We start from the raw sequence: 15,087 nt of genomic DNA on the forward strand, positions 1-15,087 counted from the left end.
CCAATACAAGGACCTCTGGCAAAATACCCTCTCCAAGGGGTGCCTGGGTGGCTTAGTCGGTAAGGAGTCTGCCTTCAGCTCAGGTCATGATCCCGGGGTTGTGGGATCGAGCCCCACGTCAGGCTGCCCACTCGCTCCCTCTCCTCCCTGCTTGTGCTCTCTCTGGCTAACTAACTCTCTCTCTCAAATAAATAAATAAATAAATAAACAAAGAAAATCTTAAAAAAAAAAAAAAACCCTCTCTGAGGCCCTCAGCTTGGGGATCCTGGCATAGTGATCAAGAGCATGGATTCTGGAGTTAGACTGCCTCCAGGTTCCACCACTAACTCTGAACTTGGGACAAATCACTTACAAGTTCTGTGCTTCAGTTTCTTTATCTACAATGGAGGCGACGGTACTGAATTCACAGAGCTGTTTTAAGAGTCAAATGAAACAATCCATGTAAAAGCACGTGGTATGTGGCACGAACAAGCTGTCGCTCAGGAAATACTAGAGACTGTTAGCTATTGGCTTGAACCAGCCAGCAGGAGGCAGAGGGGCCTCGCGTGTAACCCCCATCTTGCCGACCCGCCAGCCGCTTTTTCCATAAGCAACGGGAAGTGGGCTAATCCCAGGTTCTACTCTCATCCTGTTCCCGAGAATGTGTCCGTCTTGAAATAGACACAAGAAAACTCCAAGTCATTTATCAGCTGCAACATTGATGACCCTCAGACTTGAGCCAATTGCCATTTGGCTTGGTTTTGCTCTCCTCATGAAATGTGGTTCCAGCTAGGTGTGAGTCAAGAGCCCTCCCTTCACAGTCATGCACTCTCAATCTGCGGGGTCTGATCTAGATGCTTCCAAGGTTTTTTCCGTTTTTACCATGGACTTACCTAGCCAAACTGCTCGCTGTTCAAGAGGATGAACTCTGCCTCAAGACCGAACATGAGCCTGAATAAGTCAACAGAATAGCATCCAAAAAGGTACTCTGTGACAGCCATGTTTTTACCCTGGTTATTTTAGCAGGACGGGCTACCAAATTTGCAGGACCCAGGACAGATGACAATGCAGGCCCTGGTTCAAAAACTGAGAATTTGAAGATGGTGAGGACAGAGCGTCAAACCAAGGGCAAAGTCCCTTTAAGAGCAGGGCCCCGTGCAAATGCACAGGCTGCAGGTCCGGCCCCTGCACGCTGCTATCCCCTCTTATGAGGAACTTAGGCAGGAGGCCTAAAATGTAATCGTGAGCCTGACCGAGCAGAGTTTACAGCTCTAGAGGGAAATAGTACCCTTCTAAGAACCTATCCTCTTGATAGTATTATTTTAAAGGATGTGGAATTATCACTATGATCTTAGAGTATGCTTGTATGCTCACTTAGAAGGTGAACAAGTAAGCAAACAAATACTGTTTCAAGTCCTTTATTTACTTACATAGTGGCTGGAGTCCTTATCATCCACCTTTCTTTTTTTGATGTCATTGGAAAATTCAGGCCCATTTCTGCGTTTATCTGTGCCCCTTAGACTGTCTGGGACCAAGAGGGAATTACTCTGTAAGACACACACAAAAAAAAGAAAAAAAATTAATCAAAGATTCCTTCCCAGGTCTCTTTGTACACATGAAAACCCAACCTAGAAGTGATAGCTATTTTAAGAAAGGTGATACCTACACCAACTTTCACTCCATGTAATTCATCTCGTCTGAAGACTTTGATGGCAAACATTTAGAGAGGTGTAAGCGCTTAAAAGGGAGACCCTGACTATGCAATGAAGCCATCCAGAGCCTGGTGGATCCTTCAGGCCCTACTCACTCAAAATGCTCTTCCATTCTCTTTTTACTGTTAGAGAGATGGGAGCTTGCTGTTTACAGGTAGATGTGTTTTTATTCTTTCCCACTGCGATTTCCTGGCCAGGAATATAAACGGCCTAGGAGCGGAACCCTGAGATTATTCTATCAGGCGTATTCTGTGACTGTGACAGTGTGTGCCCCTCGAAAAAGACACACAGAGAGCAGGTGGGATTAACAGCATGGCCTCCTAAAAGGCAAATAACATTTTCCACAGCAACAATGAAGGAACTCTTTTGAATTCTTTTAATTTGCTGTTGGAAATAAGATTTGGTGTTCCTCGCCAATAGCACTGAAATTCAAGACCCGAAGCAAGTATTTCAGCCACGGAATCTTCAACAGCGAGGCCAGCTCCCCCCACACAAAAGAAGGAACAAGGACTAATCTTTTCTTACCAACCACACAGGATACTTTCCTTCCCATGTGCTGAGTACGAACTGTTGACCCAAAGAAAACAGGCATTTTCGATATTTGGGGGGTCACATGACATGATCTGACATCCCTTCAATTCCCATCTCCCCTCAGGCTAAAGCATCAGAACATGTTACAATGAGTCCTTTTAAGTACATGATTAGCATATGCAAGGGGGCAATTTGTTCAGTGATGTGTTACTGCCTTGAACAATACTGAAGGAGCTGTGCAAAAATCTCCTGCACAAAGCCCAGATAACCCCAATTTCTGAGAGAGGCTGGAGAACTACCAGGGGGGTGTCCAGGGCCAACAGACAATTATGTTACCTTTCTCTGCCACAATTTAAAAAAGAAGGGGCTGGGGGAAACCTTTAAGTCAGACCACCTCTAAAGCAATGGCATGTACCAGAAGCAAATTTTTAAAAGCGGGGTTGGGAGGGGAGAGAAGGTGACTTCGTTCCTAACCAGCCCAAGGTAGTCAGCCAGGTGGCTGGGTCTCTAAGTTCCCTCATGAAAACTGTGGACCCCACCATGGGAACATTCCCAGCTCAACTGCACACAGGAGGAAATCAAACTGGGGACCAGGGGGCCATCTGAGGCCTCTTTGCCCACTGCAGGGGCTGACACTGAGGCGAGCTGAGCTTTGATTCATGACCGGTCAAGCTACACAAATGCAGGAGGCTTACATAAAAGCAGAGGGAGGGACTCGTGCGATTCAATACAGAGTAGCTCAGAGTAATGTCTTTAGCACAGTGTGTGGGGCTGAAAGGTGACCTGGCCAGATCCCTCCACTAAAGACCGTGGTAAGTGTCTGCTAAAAACTAACCCCTCCGACCCAGACCCCCTGGCTGATAGGACACAGGAGACTTAACCAAACTCCTGAAAGTGCTAACATGTACTCCAAAAAGCGGAGCCACGGGAGGGGAATAGCAGCGTGCACTCAGGTGTAAACAGTGTTCCAGTGCACCTGCCCGTGTTCTAGATCTTATCAGCTCTCCAAAGTCTCCTCGTCCAGACTCTGACCTGATGCACTGAGGGCTGCACCATAGAGTACTCAACTTTACATCTGCCCCAGGGCCCAGAAGAATGTGGCACAGACTTGGTGTCCACTGGCAACTTTAAAGTGAAGTCTCTCTCCACAGGGTCACCTTCGAAGCCTTCCTGCTGTAACCAGCGCTGGGCATCCAAACGGCTCAGCCATTCAAAGATAGCTTTTTAATGATCTTATTTTTTTTTTAATATAGTCAAGTGGTATTGTAAACATAAAAGTAAACTTCGCTTCTGTTAGCAACAATGCAATTTCTGTTAGAAACAGTAACAGTTCTATAGTTGGACCCTGGAGCCTGTCAAGCTTTGAGGCCTCTGCTTCTACATGCTAGAAGTTACTACTGTAATTCCTGCTTGAACGGCTTAAATGAGGCCTATAATCTGAATAGGTTTTGAAAAGCTCTGGAAGTTCCTCTAAATTTGGACAGGGCTAGTAATTAGCACCGCTACTTATGTGAAAATTGGCTCCATTCAAAATGGCAGACTCAAGACAAGTTGCAAAACACAGCGTCTCATCGTACCTTTGATGCTGTAAAATGCATTCAAAACAAGGCAGCAAAGATGGTGGGCTGGGAAGGCCTGGGGGAGCCACAGTCCAGAGCAAGTGGGGAGCTGGTTCACGTGGCAGCCCCGCCCAAAACAGGCCACTTCCTTTCACCCCTGTTCCCACGAACCTGTTCTTTGTGTAATTGTCCCCAACATCTTCCAGCCCTGACACTGCTTTCGTTGTCGTTCCTGATTTAAGCAAATGGCTCCAGCCTAACGAACTTCACTGTCAGCAACAACAGCTGTTTTGGTTAACGACTGCCTAGGTGACCCTAATCTTCATGGTTCCCTTGTGTGCTCCCTAGAAACCCAAAAGTGACTTCACAGGTATTACTGGATGTCTCATGATACCAGAAGTTTTATTTCCCCCCCCCCCCCCCCCCCCATGCTCTGTGTTTTCCTCACACACCAGCTTATGTTCCTCATGACCCAGGGGTGGAATAACAGTCATATTGATGGTCATTGTGAGCCATTTTGTACACATTTTAAGTATAAAGAGATTCTACCTGGGTATTGAATGAATATCATTTGGATCTTTCAAAATTTATCTTGATTCTATCTTGATTTGTTCGATCTGGACTAGAATAAGATAGTATCACATTTAACATTTAATCAACATTTAAGAAGAAGCCATTTGCAGAACAATGAAACTCAGGTTACTTGACTTTAAGTTTTTTTTTTTCAAAACTTGTGCACTGGAAACACAGAAGGTTAATTAGAATCACACCTCTGAAGAGGCCAAAGCAACCTTAAAAGATTTATTGTTCATCTTCTTCATCCCCCCACCCCTTTATCTGGAGGCTGACCAGTGAGGGGAGGCGATTTACCTAAAGTCACCAAGCTGTTCCCATTAAGTCAAGGCATCTCCACTCCCAGAGATGTGATTCTTATACTCAATTTATGTACATAAAATACTTGCCCCCCCCCCCACTTATCACTTAAGAGTCACGCTGGCTCTTTAACCATTAACATTTAACCATTTAACATTCTAATGTGACATAATAATGCCTAGTGCATGCTGCATGCTTTCTCTGACTGCTCCCCGCAAACCACAGTCTCTATCTCTCTCTCACACACACAAACACACTTGGTTTTATGCCACTTTAGGAAAACCGTCAACATCTTAAAAAAATTACACTCGATATTAAAATGACCTGAAAACAGTCCCAAATTCCTGCCTTTCCACTCACGAATCCTGCCATTTATAACCCAAGATGTGCACAAAAACAGGCCTCAGCAGAGAGCAACAAAGCGGTCCAGAGACCCACAGCACCTCTTCACACGATGTCACTCATGGCCACTAGGACCTCTGTAGACTTAGCTGCCACCAGACTTCTCCTCCCAGGGTCCATATTTTCAAAGGCTTTAATCTACCAAACAGCATTCATCAAGGAAAGTTCAATTTCAAACATTTAATCTGCGAAATAAATATTTAATTGTGAATCAGAGGTTTTTTGTTTTTTTTTTATCAGCGTGAGAACTAGAGTTACCACGCTGACTGATACACTCTAATGCTAGCCAAGAATCTCAATGTTTTATTCACCTTGCAGCTGGTAAAATTTAAGTGTCTGCCAGAATTTTTCAAAAACGATAATTACTGGGCAGATTTCTGTTACAAATGTCCCGAGGTCTGGGATTTTTGAGACTGGATATATAAAGTTTCCCTTTGTATTAAAATTGTTTTAACTAAACAAAATCATCTTATTTACTTTGTGTCTTCCACCAGAGCTCAAAATTGGACATTTATACAGCCCACAGGGGAGATTACGAATCTGAGCAAATCAAGGTCGGAAAACACACTATGACTTCAAAACAAACTAAAAGTCTAAAACCGTGATGAGTTTCTGTACCTTACATGTTGCACACACTTACGGGAATGCAGCCAAGTCAAACAATAAAGGTAGAGGTATATCTGACAGGTCTCTGGAGAAAAAAAGTTCCCCCCCTGGAGCATTGAGTACCAGAGTCAGAAAGAGGGTCCACAAGACCTGTTAGCCCCACTGGTGTGCCTTTCTCTCTATTTGTAGGTGGAAACTACACATGAAATGAAGAGATGAGGGGCAAGGACTAAGAAAACATGCACCCCAAGGGAACTCTCCCTCTTAAAAAATCTGGAGAACTTAAAATCTCAGTGTGCACCTTCACTGACCAGAGGCCAACTGTTGGCTACCATTACTATATGCTTCCTGAGGGTCATTTCTCCCACTAGCAGTGGCGTGATGCTTAAGAACAGTGACAAGACTACAAGAGCTACTCAGAGAAGAAAAGGAAAAGTAGCAGAACTTCTCCTGTTACAACTGGGGTACACCAGCTCCAGTCGCCAAATCCAGATCACATCTAACTGGGTGAACCATGTTTCATAAACACACATACCAGGACTAGCCTCTGCTATAGTTCTCTGGGTGCAAGTTAACTAGAGAGTTGGCAGAGTGTTTGAACCTAGTGGGTAGAAGTGCACGATTATTCTCTCAAAGCAAAAATAAACATCCAAATGCAATCATTACACCATACCTTCATAGAAGAACTTCCAATGGTAAAGCATCAGAGCCTGCTGCACTTGAGATTCAGTTGAATCAAAAGAAAACATCACGATTTGGACCCTGTGTCACCTTTATTCTCACGGTTCTGGACAATGCTGTTTCTATTTCATGCTCTGAATACCCAATACTCAAGATCGAGGCAGAGAGACCCAGATGCTTCAATATGGATAAAAACCCGTCCGTATATGCTGGTTCCAATACTTTTGCTTTTCTTTAGCAATTTAACAGTAATGGCTGTTCATGTAAACGGAGATATTCTGGAAGGTAAACTCCAAAAAAAATGAAAGAAAGCAGGTTTAAGGGAATGTTACCCTGTCAGTGTTACCAGAATACTTGTTACAGAGCCTTCATGTTTCCTTCATCGATTCTGAGACCTCAAAGCAAGTCTTCTGCCAACCATGTCTAAACCTTGAAGCCACCAGCAGCAAAGGTGCAAGGAAAACCTGCTCATGGAGACAGCAAAAGCTAGACAGGTTTCCCTAACGTGAAAATAATGCACATTATTCAAATGGATTTCTTTTAGCTGCCATGCTGATTCCCCTTGGGATCTTTCTCCTCCCCGCAGGAAAAGCATTTGTGTCAGAGGTACAGACTGGAAACTCATGACACCTCATTTATCCTCCGTTACACTAAGGCAGTGGGAACCTAATTTGCTAGCACACTCCACACTGACAATTAACTTCTCGGTGAACATTAAAACAATTAGGTAGTGACGCACCCCCATCACATCTGTGTGCCTTCTCCATCTACACCTGGTACCAATTAAGCCGTCACCCCTGCGCTGTACTTTTCACTTCAGTCCAACGGGTCATTCACAGATTCCCCCTGACATTTCAACAAATGCGTTTTTAACCCCTAAAACTAACAGGATCCCCACCTGTCAACGGGGAGAAGGGTAAGAAAGTGAAGATGTGTGGAAATGTGTCCATTTGGCAACCGCATCACATCTCAGGAGCCCTGGCTGTGAGGCAGATCTGAAGGGTACACATCGATTTTTCCCACAGTTTGAATGCAAAATATGGAAAGGACCCCGCATGTTCTCGCACCTCAATCTGGGAACTCTGCAACTGTCAGACGCAGATGAGTGGTTCAGTCAGAACTCCCAGAAGGGAAGCTAGCCATGTAGAAGGCATACAGACCCAGTAAAGAGGTGAGCTGGGAGCTGTACTAGTGCAGGAGACAGATACCCCTGGCGTCACTCGCAAAGTCCCCAGTTTGCCCTTCCACCGCTTCAGGTGAAGAAAAATAAAACACCACACCCACACACACCCACACACACACGTGCACGCACGCACACACACACACACACTTCAGAGCTGACAATAAATATAATTATTTCAAAATAACTTTTTTAAATGCCCTCATGACAACTTCATTCCCCTCATCAGGACCTTGGTGACAGCAAAAAATCAAATCTGTATTTCAAACTGTTTTTAAAAGCAGTTTTCGTAGAGCTACTACTTAGCTGTCACTGTCGCTCTTCGTTCTCTAGTCCCTGAGGACAAACTTTATAGTACAAAGAAACCAGAAAGCACTGGGTCAGGACTTCCCGGTGAGTTAACTTGGGTATCTGACGGCATTCACCTCCACCTCTCCTCATCTGAAAGATGGGAGACCCAGAGTTTCCTGCTTACTACGTTTCAGAAGTAATGATAAAAATGATCATGGGGCCAAAAGGAAAATAAAATTTTTAAAAACCTGCTCTCAATGGTGGGCGTAAGTTACGTTTTCTAATTACAGAGAACAAACTGAAATCTGAAGAGAGTTTCGGAGGGAGGTAATGTTTTCTACCTGCTTTCTGGTTTCTTAGAGTCAAGATGCCTGATGCCCCATCTTTACCATGAGCACAGTGAGATAAAACCTGAACATTTCTCCAGTTACATATGCGCCCCGATACCCTCCCCGGTGAGTTACAGTGTCCACAGTAAAGACACACCTCCACCTGGTACAGGACAGACCACTCCCAACCATCTAGAAACTGCTGTCGCTTTCCTTTCTTCCGGGTTTCACTCTCCTCACGGCAGTGATGCAGGGAGCTATTTTTTAAGCACATAGTTTTAAATTTTGCCAAAAAGGAAATCTGCTGAGACAACTGAAGAAAACTTAGTGTTTTCCACTGTGCCTAAATATTGACATTTTAAGTGGCTCATCTCAGTTTTATCCTTCACTTCTAGGCGATTCCTTGAAATAAGTCAGGGGATAAACTCACAAACAGTTAGGCAGAAATATTTCCTCCTTTGATGAACTTGAGCATCATGAGCCCAACCAAGTTCAAGACGGGCTGGGGTCGGTCTCCTGCTCTCCGCACTGAGAAACATCAGTCATGGCCCACATCTCCACAACTGCCTCACACATTTGAAAACAGGAAAAGAAACCACCAGTAACTACATGGAGCGTGACTAATGATGCATTTATGGCTGTCTTGTTACTCTGCAGGTAGAGAGGATAGGGAGGACATTCCGAAAGGCTTGTTATGCTCTGTCTGATGACTTCCTGTTTGTGGTCCCTAAAACCCCTCACCCCGTGAGGCAGCTTCCATCACCAATTTATAGATGAGGCTAGGGGAAAGTTCCAAAGGATGAAACACCTGGTCCGTGCCAGAACACCACTGAGGTCTGCCTCTGTCCAAAACCGGTGTTCTTTTTATCACCCCATGCTCGAAGGGCTACTGGGAGCTAATGTGATATTCAAAAAAGCAAAATTTCAGAAAAAAGCCAACAGTGAAGTATTCTACAAAGAGACTCATGTCTTAGGTTCTCCTTGCACTCTATAGTGCTGAGTGTGATTTGAGAAAAAAATCATGGGTGATCCTTAGTAGGATCTAGTAGGATCTGGTCTTACCAATTAACTAGTTAAGCAGAACAGCTCCAGAAGAAACACAAAATAAAGACACCACCTCATATTAAATAAAGTGATGACTGTCATCACTATTTTTAAATAAGTTCTAAAGATGAACTCGATAATTCTACAAAGTCAGTTATGGGAGTGACAACCCAGTTCCTCAGAAAGACATAATCTAAATCTCTACCTCCATTGATTAACTGTATAATTAGAAGCACCTAGCCTCCCTGAGCTTGGTGTCTTATTGGTAAGATGATGGTGTTGCACCATTATGACCTCTAAATACATTAACAGTGTAACACTTTTTGGGGCCAGGGACCCCTTTTGAGAATTTGATGAAAGTTATCATTTCTCTCCACAATTAACAGAAAGGAGCACCAACCCAGAACATGATGCACACAGTTTTAGAGGGGTTCAAGTACCTCCTGAAGCCCACATGTGTACCCCGCCTAAGTCCACAGACCCTGTGCTCTGGAGTCTCTCCCAGACACCTATCCCCATCATCTCCTCCCTCTTCCAAACGTTCCAAATAGTGATCACACGTGTTAGGCATTCCAGTGTTTTTCATTTAACAAGTATGTGCCTGTGACATTAAAAGATATCACTGCAAAATGGCAGCAAGTACAACTGACCTTTGAACAACGTGGGGATTAGGGGTGTGCCCCCCATCTCAGTCAAAAATCCACGCCTAGCTTTTGATTCCCCCAAAACTTAAGTACTAATAGCCTACTGTTGACCAGGAAGCCTTACGGATGACACAGTTGATTAACACGTATTTTGTACATGTACTATATACTGTATTCTTAAAGGTAAGCCAGAGAATGTTAAGAAGATCGTAAGGAAGAGAAAACACACTTACGGTGCCGTCTTGTGTTTATCAACAAAAATCCACACATAAGTGGACCCGCAAAGTTCAAACCCGTGTGGTTCAAGGGTCAATTCCACACGCAGTGCCTCACACAGTGTCTGACACGTAGTACGTGCTCGTTAAGTATTTGTTAAACAAATGAGTATCAAAGCACACGTTCTGTCATGTTTTTTCAAGACCCATACGAATGCTCTGTCAAATCTCTGATTCCAGGTCTTTCAAGCAGACTTACTGGAAGATTGCCTTCAGCCAAAACTGAACACAATTCATCTTTACATTAATTGAAATACCCGAAGTTTTTATTAGCACGTAAGAAATAAAGTCCTTTTTGTTAGGTCATGTCATGTCTTTGCTCAACTGCAGCACTCTGACAAGTAGCCTTATGTTAAAAAAAAAAACAAAAAACTTGCAAACAAGTTTTGCAAATTAGTAAATACAGTAGTCAGATCTTAATTTAAAATCAACAGCCAAATAGCAAAATAAACCCTCTTAAAAGCTCTTCCCTTCATCATTCATCTCTTTCAAAAAGAAGAAAATTAAAAAACAGTGTCCATATTTTCACTGTCCTTACCTTCATTTTTTTCTTGGGCTTTACATTAAAACAGGCTACAGTAAGACTTGTTTGTTTTCCTACCAAATAACCTTAAACTAGCAAATGTAATAATTTTGTCACTAGAAATAAACACAAACTATCTACAAACCAGGTTTAGACGCACAGATGAAAATCCATACACACTCACATTCCCTCTGGGTCTACAAAAGTCCCTGATTGCTGCACTTGATACAGATAATTATGTTTGTTCAATACAGAGAGAACAGCAGGAAAAAAAAAATAAGACCAGATACTAGCGTGGAATGTCTCAGAACTCCTCAGTCTTATTTATGACAGAGGTTCCCCGTTTGGTCCAAGGACCCTGAGGTTCCCAGAGACTGTTACAAATCTCTATGGAGGCAGATCTTCTTCCTATACCTCAACCAAAACAATGTATTGCCACAGAGAGGACACGGAAGCTGATGAGACTACATCTATCTTCTCTGCAAACTGAAGGCACTGAAGATACCTGCAAACAAGTAGAACAAAGCCACTCTTCCCACTACAATTTTTTGTTTGGGAAAGTAGTTAATTTTCATTAATAAAGTTATTTATGCTAACACAAATTAAGTAGCTCTTTACCCGTTAAAGTGATTTTGTTTTTGTTTTTTAATTTCTTAATCCAGAAAAATTTCAAAATCTGTAATCCACACAGAGAAAAATTCCCTGGGGTCATCAATAATTTTAATTTAAGATGTAAAGATCCTGAGACCGTAAAGTTTGAAAACCACTGCTCTGTTGGTTTGAAAAAAAAAAAAAAAACCAGCAGCGATATAGGGTAATCAACTGACTTTTTCACCTAGTAAAATTTGACTTCATAATTCAAACCACTTTATTAAATAGAGAAGTACTACAATACTTTAGTCACTAGCAGTACACATCCTCTCATTACCCACTGCTTCTCATATTCAATTTTACACAAGTTTAAAGAGCTACTTCATTTTATATAACTGCAGCGAAACCCCACTTATATAAGTGGATAGTGAACAGTTTCATTCCTCTACAGACCGAGTTAAATGTTTAGGTTACAAATTAGTGCAGTTTTCCCATTTTATATCATCATCACCAAGAGAGGTCTATAATAATTAGGCGGAAAACACAGTATGTATACTTATTCTGAAAATAAAATTATCATTAAGACCTGTGAAAAATTTGATGTGAAAGAGACATGCAAATAGCACATTAAGTAACCATTCATCTTATGGTTTGTACAGATTGGTTTACGCCATGTATCCACCATATTTTGACTTGAAAGTTCACTGGCGGTGAACTCAACTTGAGGACCTAAAAACAATCGAAATTCAAGGACTGTTTTGCATTTGGAGGGTACAACTCCTCACCCTTCCTCCACCCCACCCTCACTTCCCCAAGTGAATTAAGTTCTTGCTTACATTTGTCAGCCAAAAATACAAACAGGTTATCTGACAGACGCAGACACACAAGCAGAGCTATGGAAAGCAGTTCTACTGGGTTCAGCATGCACACCTCAGCTCATCACTCGTGCCACGGCATCTCAGAGAAATACATACTATGGTACCCCTTCCACAACTATCTAGAACTCTCGCTGAAACTTTCTACAACCCGAGATCTTCTCATATTTTTGTCACCTTTCCTCAACGCTTTGAGAAAGGGCTTGTAATATGTGTGCCTATGTATCCCTAACTACAGCTACATTTCCTGTGTTGTCTTACATCTCCCAAGCACTCGACAAATATAGTGATTTAAGATGAAACAGTACCGAGAACAGAAAGCTAATTTAGAAATACAGTTCCAAACCTATAATCAGTTCAATAAATTAAAACCTGCAGCAGACTACGGGACAGGAGCTTTCTCAACATCTCCTGCCATCTGTGTTCTTCGGTCCAGGATTAGGGTTTTTAATTTGACACTCTATTGAGTGAACATGGCTCGAAAGAGGACAATCTACAGTGACATGGAGACAGCAACAAACATAAAAGTCACCTCCATCAAAGTCAGTTCACGTAGGTTTGTACTTTAGGAGTAGGGTATTTTATTCCCTAGCTGGGGTTTTTTCTCCCCTCTTTCCCTCCCAACATTTTCCAGAGAAAACTTATGAGAATTTTAAAACTAGCCACCCCATCTTTTCACCCTTATCCATTGCCCCCAAAGAATCCTGCTACATAAAGTACACAACCGACTCTTGATTTCAGCTCACGTCATGAGATCGAGCCTCATGTCGGGCTCCGCACTGGGAATGGAGCCTGCTTGAGATTCTCTCTCTCCCTCTGCCCCTCCGGCCCCATCCCCCATCTCTCTCCCTCTCAAAAACAAAAAACAAAACAAAACAAAAAAAACCACAAAACAAAAAAAGTAACACCAAGATCAGTCTCAAAGAGAATTTTAAAAGTAGCCACTATTCTACACAGAAGAGGGAAAAAGAACTTTCTGCACACAAGTGATTCACCTATCTTCCCCCTCCCCCAAACTCCTAAAAAAAAAGGATCAGAATGATTTAAAAGTTCAGTATCCCAATTCTGCTACCATATTTAGATTTAACCTGGCCAAAATACTGCCATGTTCAAAAGGAAAGGAAAGGAGGAGGAAAGGAGGCACAAATTGTAGGTTATCCTCGCTGAAAAGGGGCCAATTTCTCACTCCATTTTAGATTCGATCTCCCCATAGCTTACTGGCAGATACACATACAGATTGAACGTGCAGTATGTAAAATGGGTAAGATTTAGGCCGATGAAAAAATGAACGCTTATAAAGCCTAGAGCCTCCGTCCACTGAGTTTCCTTGTTCTTCAGAGCTTACTTAGATGCTCAGTTCTTTGGTCAAAAATAAATTTAAGTTCAAGTTCACCCTCCAAGGACAATTACGAAAAGAAAACTAGATATGGAAACCTAGCAACTAAGATGCATTTGTAGAGGATAATGAATGGTGTAGGTAGAAATAAGACATTACTAACCAATTTCACATATGGATTGTGACCTCTTGCCTGTAAAACTGATTTAAGACAAAAACGAATACTCTTTTAAAACTCCAGGCAACCTGGAGTCGGAATGCAATGATAAACATATTTTTAAAGTGGGTCTGGGGCACATACAGATCAAAGTGTATTTCCAAGTGAGTAATCACAGCAGACAGCTTTGCCTCCAAATCATGTCCCTCTCATCTCACAAAAGTTTTATTAAAAAAAAAAAAAAAAGACAAAGGTCGGGGGGAGGGAGGGTAGACCATCATAATATAAAAAAAGAAAAGAAAAGAAAAGAAAAAAACCAGGTCACTGAGAGAGACAGGGAGCATACGCGTGTCTGCGGCCGTGTTTAAAGAAAGGCAGCTTGGGGTGCATTGCTGGAAGGGCAATGTGTTTATGTACAGTAGGCGTCTGAGTACTTACTGTGCCCGGTTCTCTGTCTGCTCCCGAGGTTACCAAGAAACGCACAGACATGCCCGTTCAGACACAGAGGCAAGAACAGAAATAAAAAAAAGGGGGGAATAATTAGAACACAAGCCCCAAACAGTTTTAAAAATGGCTTTTATTTATATAAGTCATTGCACATTCCTAATACAGTGATTTCCTGAAAATTACAGTATTTTGTAAACATAAGATTTACAGTTTAACCATACACAAAGCCTATTTTTTTTATTTCTTGACAGAATAAATTACTTTTCTTCAAAAAATTAGTCAAGTGCAATTTTGCCCAATATTTAATGCATACTAGAATTAAAGCCTATGAAACTAAGTAGTAACAGATGCAATTATCAAACCTTTCATTTGAACACATTCACTTTCAAATTTAACTTCTTATTTCGCCCCATTTAACAACATTACTTTCTTTGAAAATTACCCAATTAAGCAGTTAACAGTTTTCCATAATATGGTACAGGCCACTGGCATTAACTAGGCAGTTGCCAAGATGTCAAGATGCCTGCAATCTAAAGAGATCGAGAAATCTACAGATGCCCACGTTAAACCCTGAAAACTTCCAGGGAGAACTGGGTTTCAGTGGCCAAGCTTTGCGACAGTTCCTCTTAGCTCATTGTTTGCTCTCTGTATGGGGTGGGGCTTTCTTTAGCGGTGCACACAACTTTGCAGCACTGTATGAGTATTAGGACCAAGTCCTAATCTGGCTTGCCAGGCCTCTCACCTCTGTGGTGCTCTGCATCGTGGTGCTTCTTGTCATCTTTTATTGCCAAGTGAGACTGCCCACTCAGAGCACTAGACAGCGCCAGGAGGCCAGCACTGCCCCCGAGGGGCGGGATTCCAGGAGGCTGAAGGCCCGAAGGGTGAGGCGTTAGGGGCACTGGGGGTCCGTGGCCATGAGAAAGATGCTGAGCTTGCAACTGCTGCTGCTGTTGGTGGTGGTGAGAGAGGAAGGGGAAGAGGAGGTGGGGGGTGGGAGAGGAGGAGGAGATGAGAGGATGGGGAAGAGGAGGTGGGGGTGGGGAGAGGAGGAA

At 42.7% G+C, this 15,087-nt stretch overlaps 1 protein-coding gene across 2 annotated transcripts in view; it reads right to left on the bottom strand.

Annotated features, from left to right (window-relative positions):
• TLE1 (TLE family member 1, transcriptional corepressor) overlaps nt 1-15,087 on the bottom strand; it is an 87,155-nt gene that overhangs the window by 29,756 nt on the left and 42,312 nt on the right. For both annotated transcript variants that reach the window (XM_032427432.1, XM_032427431.1), the window contains exons 7-9: nt 14,778-14,982; nt 14,027-14,043; nt 1,410-1,526 (exon numbers count right to left, since the gene is read on the bottom strand). In XM_032427432.1, the coding sequence (XP_032283323.1) occupies nt 1,410-1,526; nt 14,027-14,043; nt 14,778-14,982 (339 nt within the window). The remainder of the gene's footprint in view (nt 1-1,409; nt 1,527-14,026; nt 14,044-14,777; nt 14,983-15,087) is intronic.

Source organism: Phoca vitulina, unplaced genomic scaffold (assembly GCF_004348235.1).
Source record: "Phoca vitulina isolate PV1807 unplaced genomic scaffold, GSC_HSeal_1.0 scaffold37, whole genome shotgun sequence".
NCBI classification, from domain to species: Eukaryota; Metazoa; Chordata; class Mammalia; order Carnivora; family Phocidae; genus Phoca; species Phoca vitulina.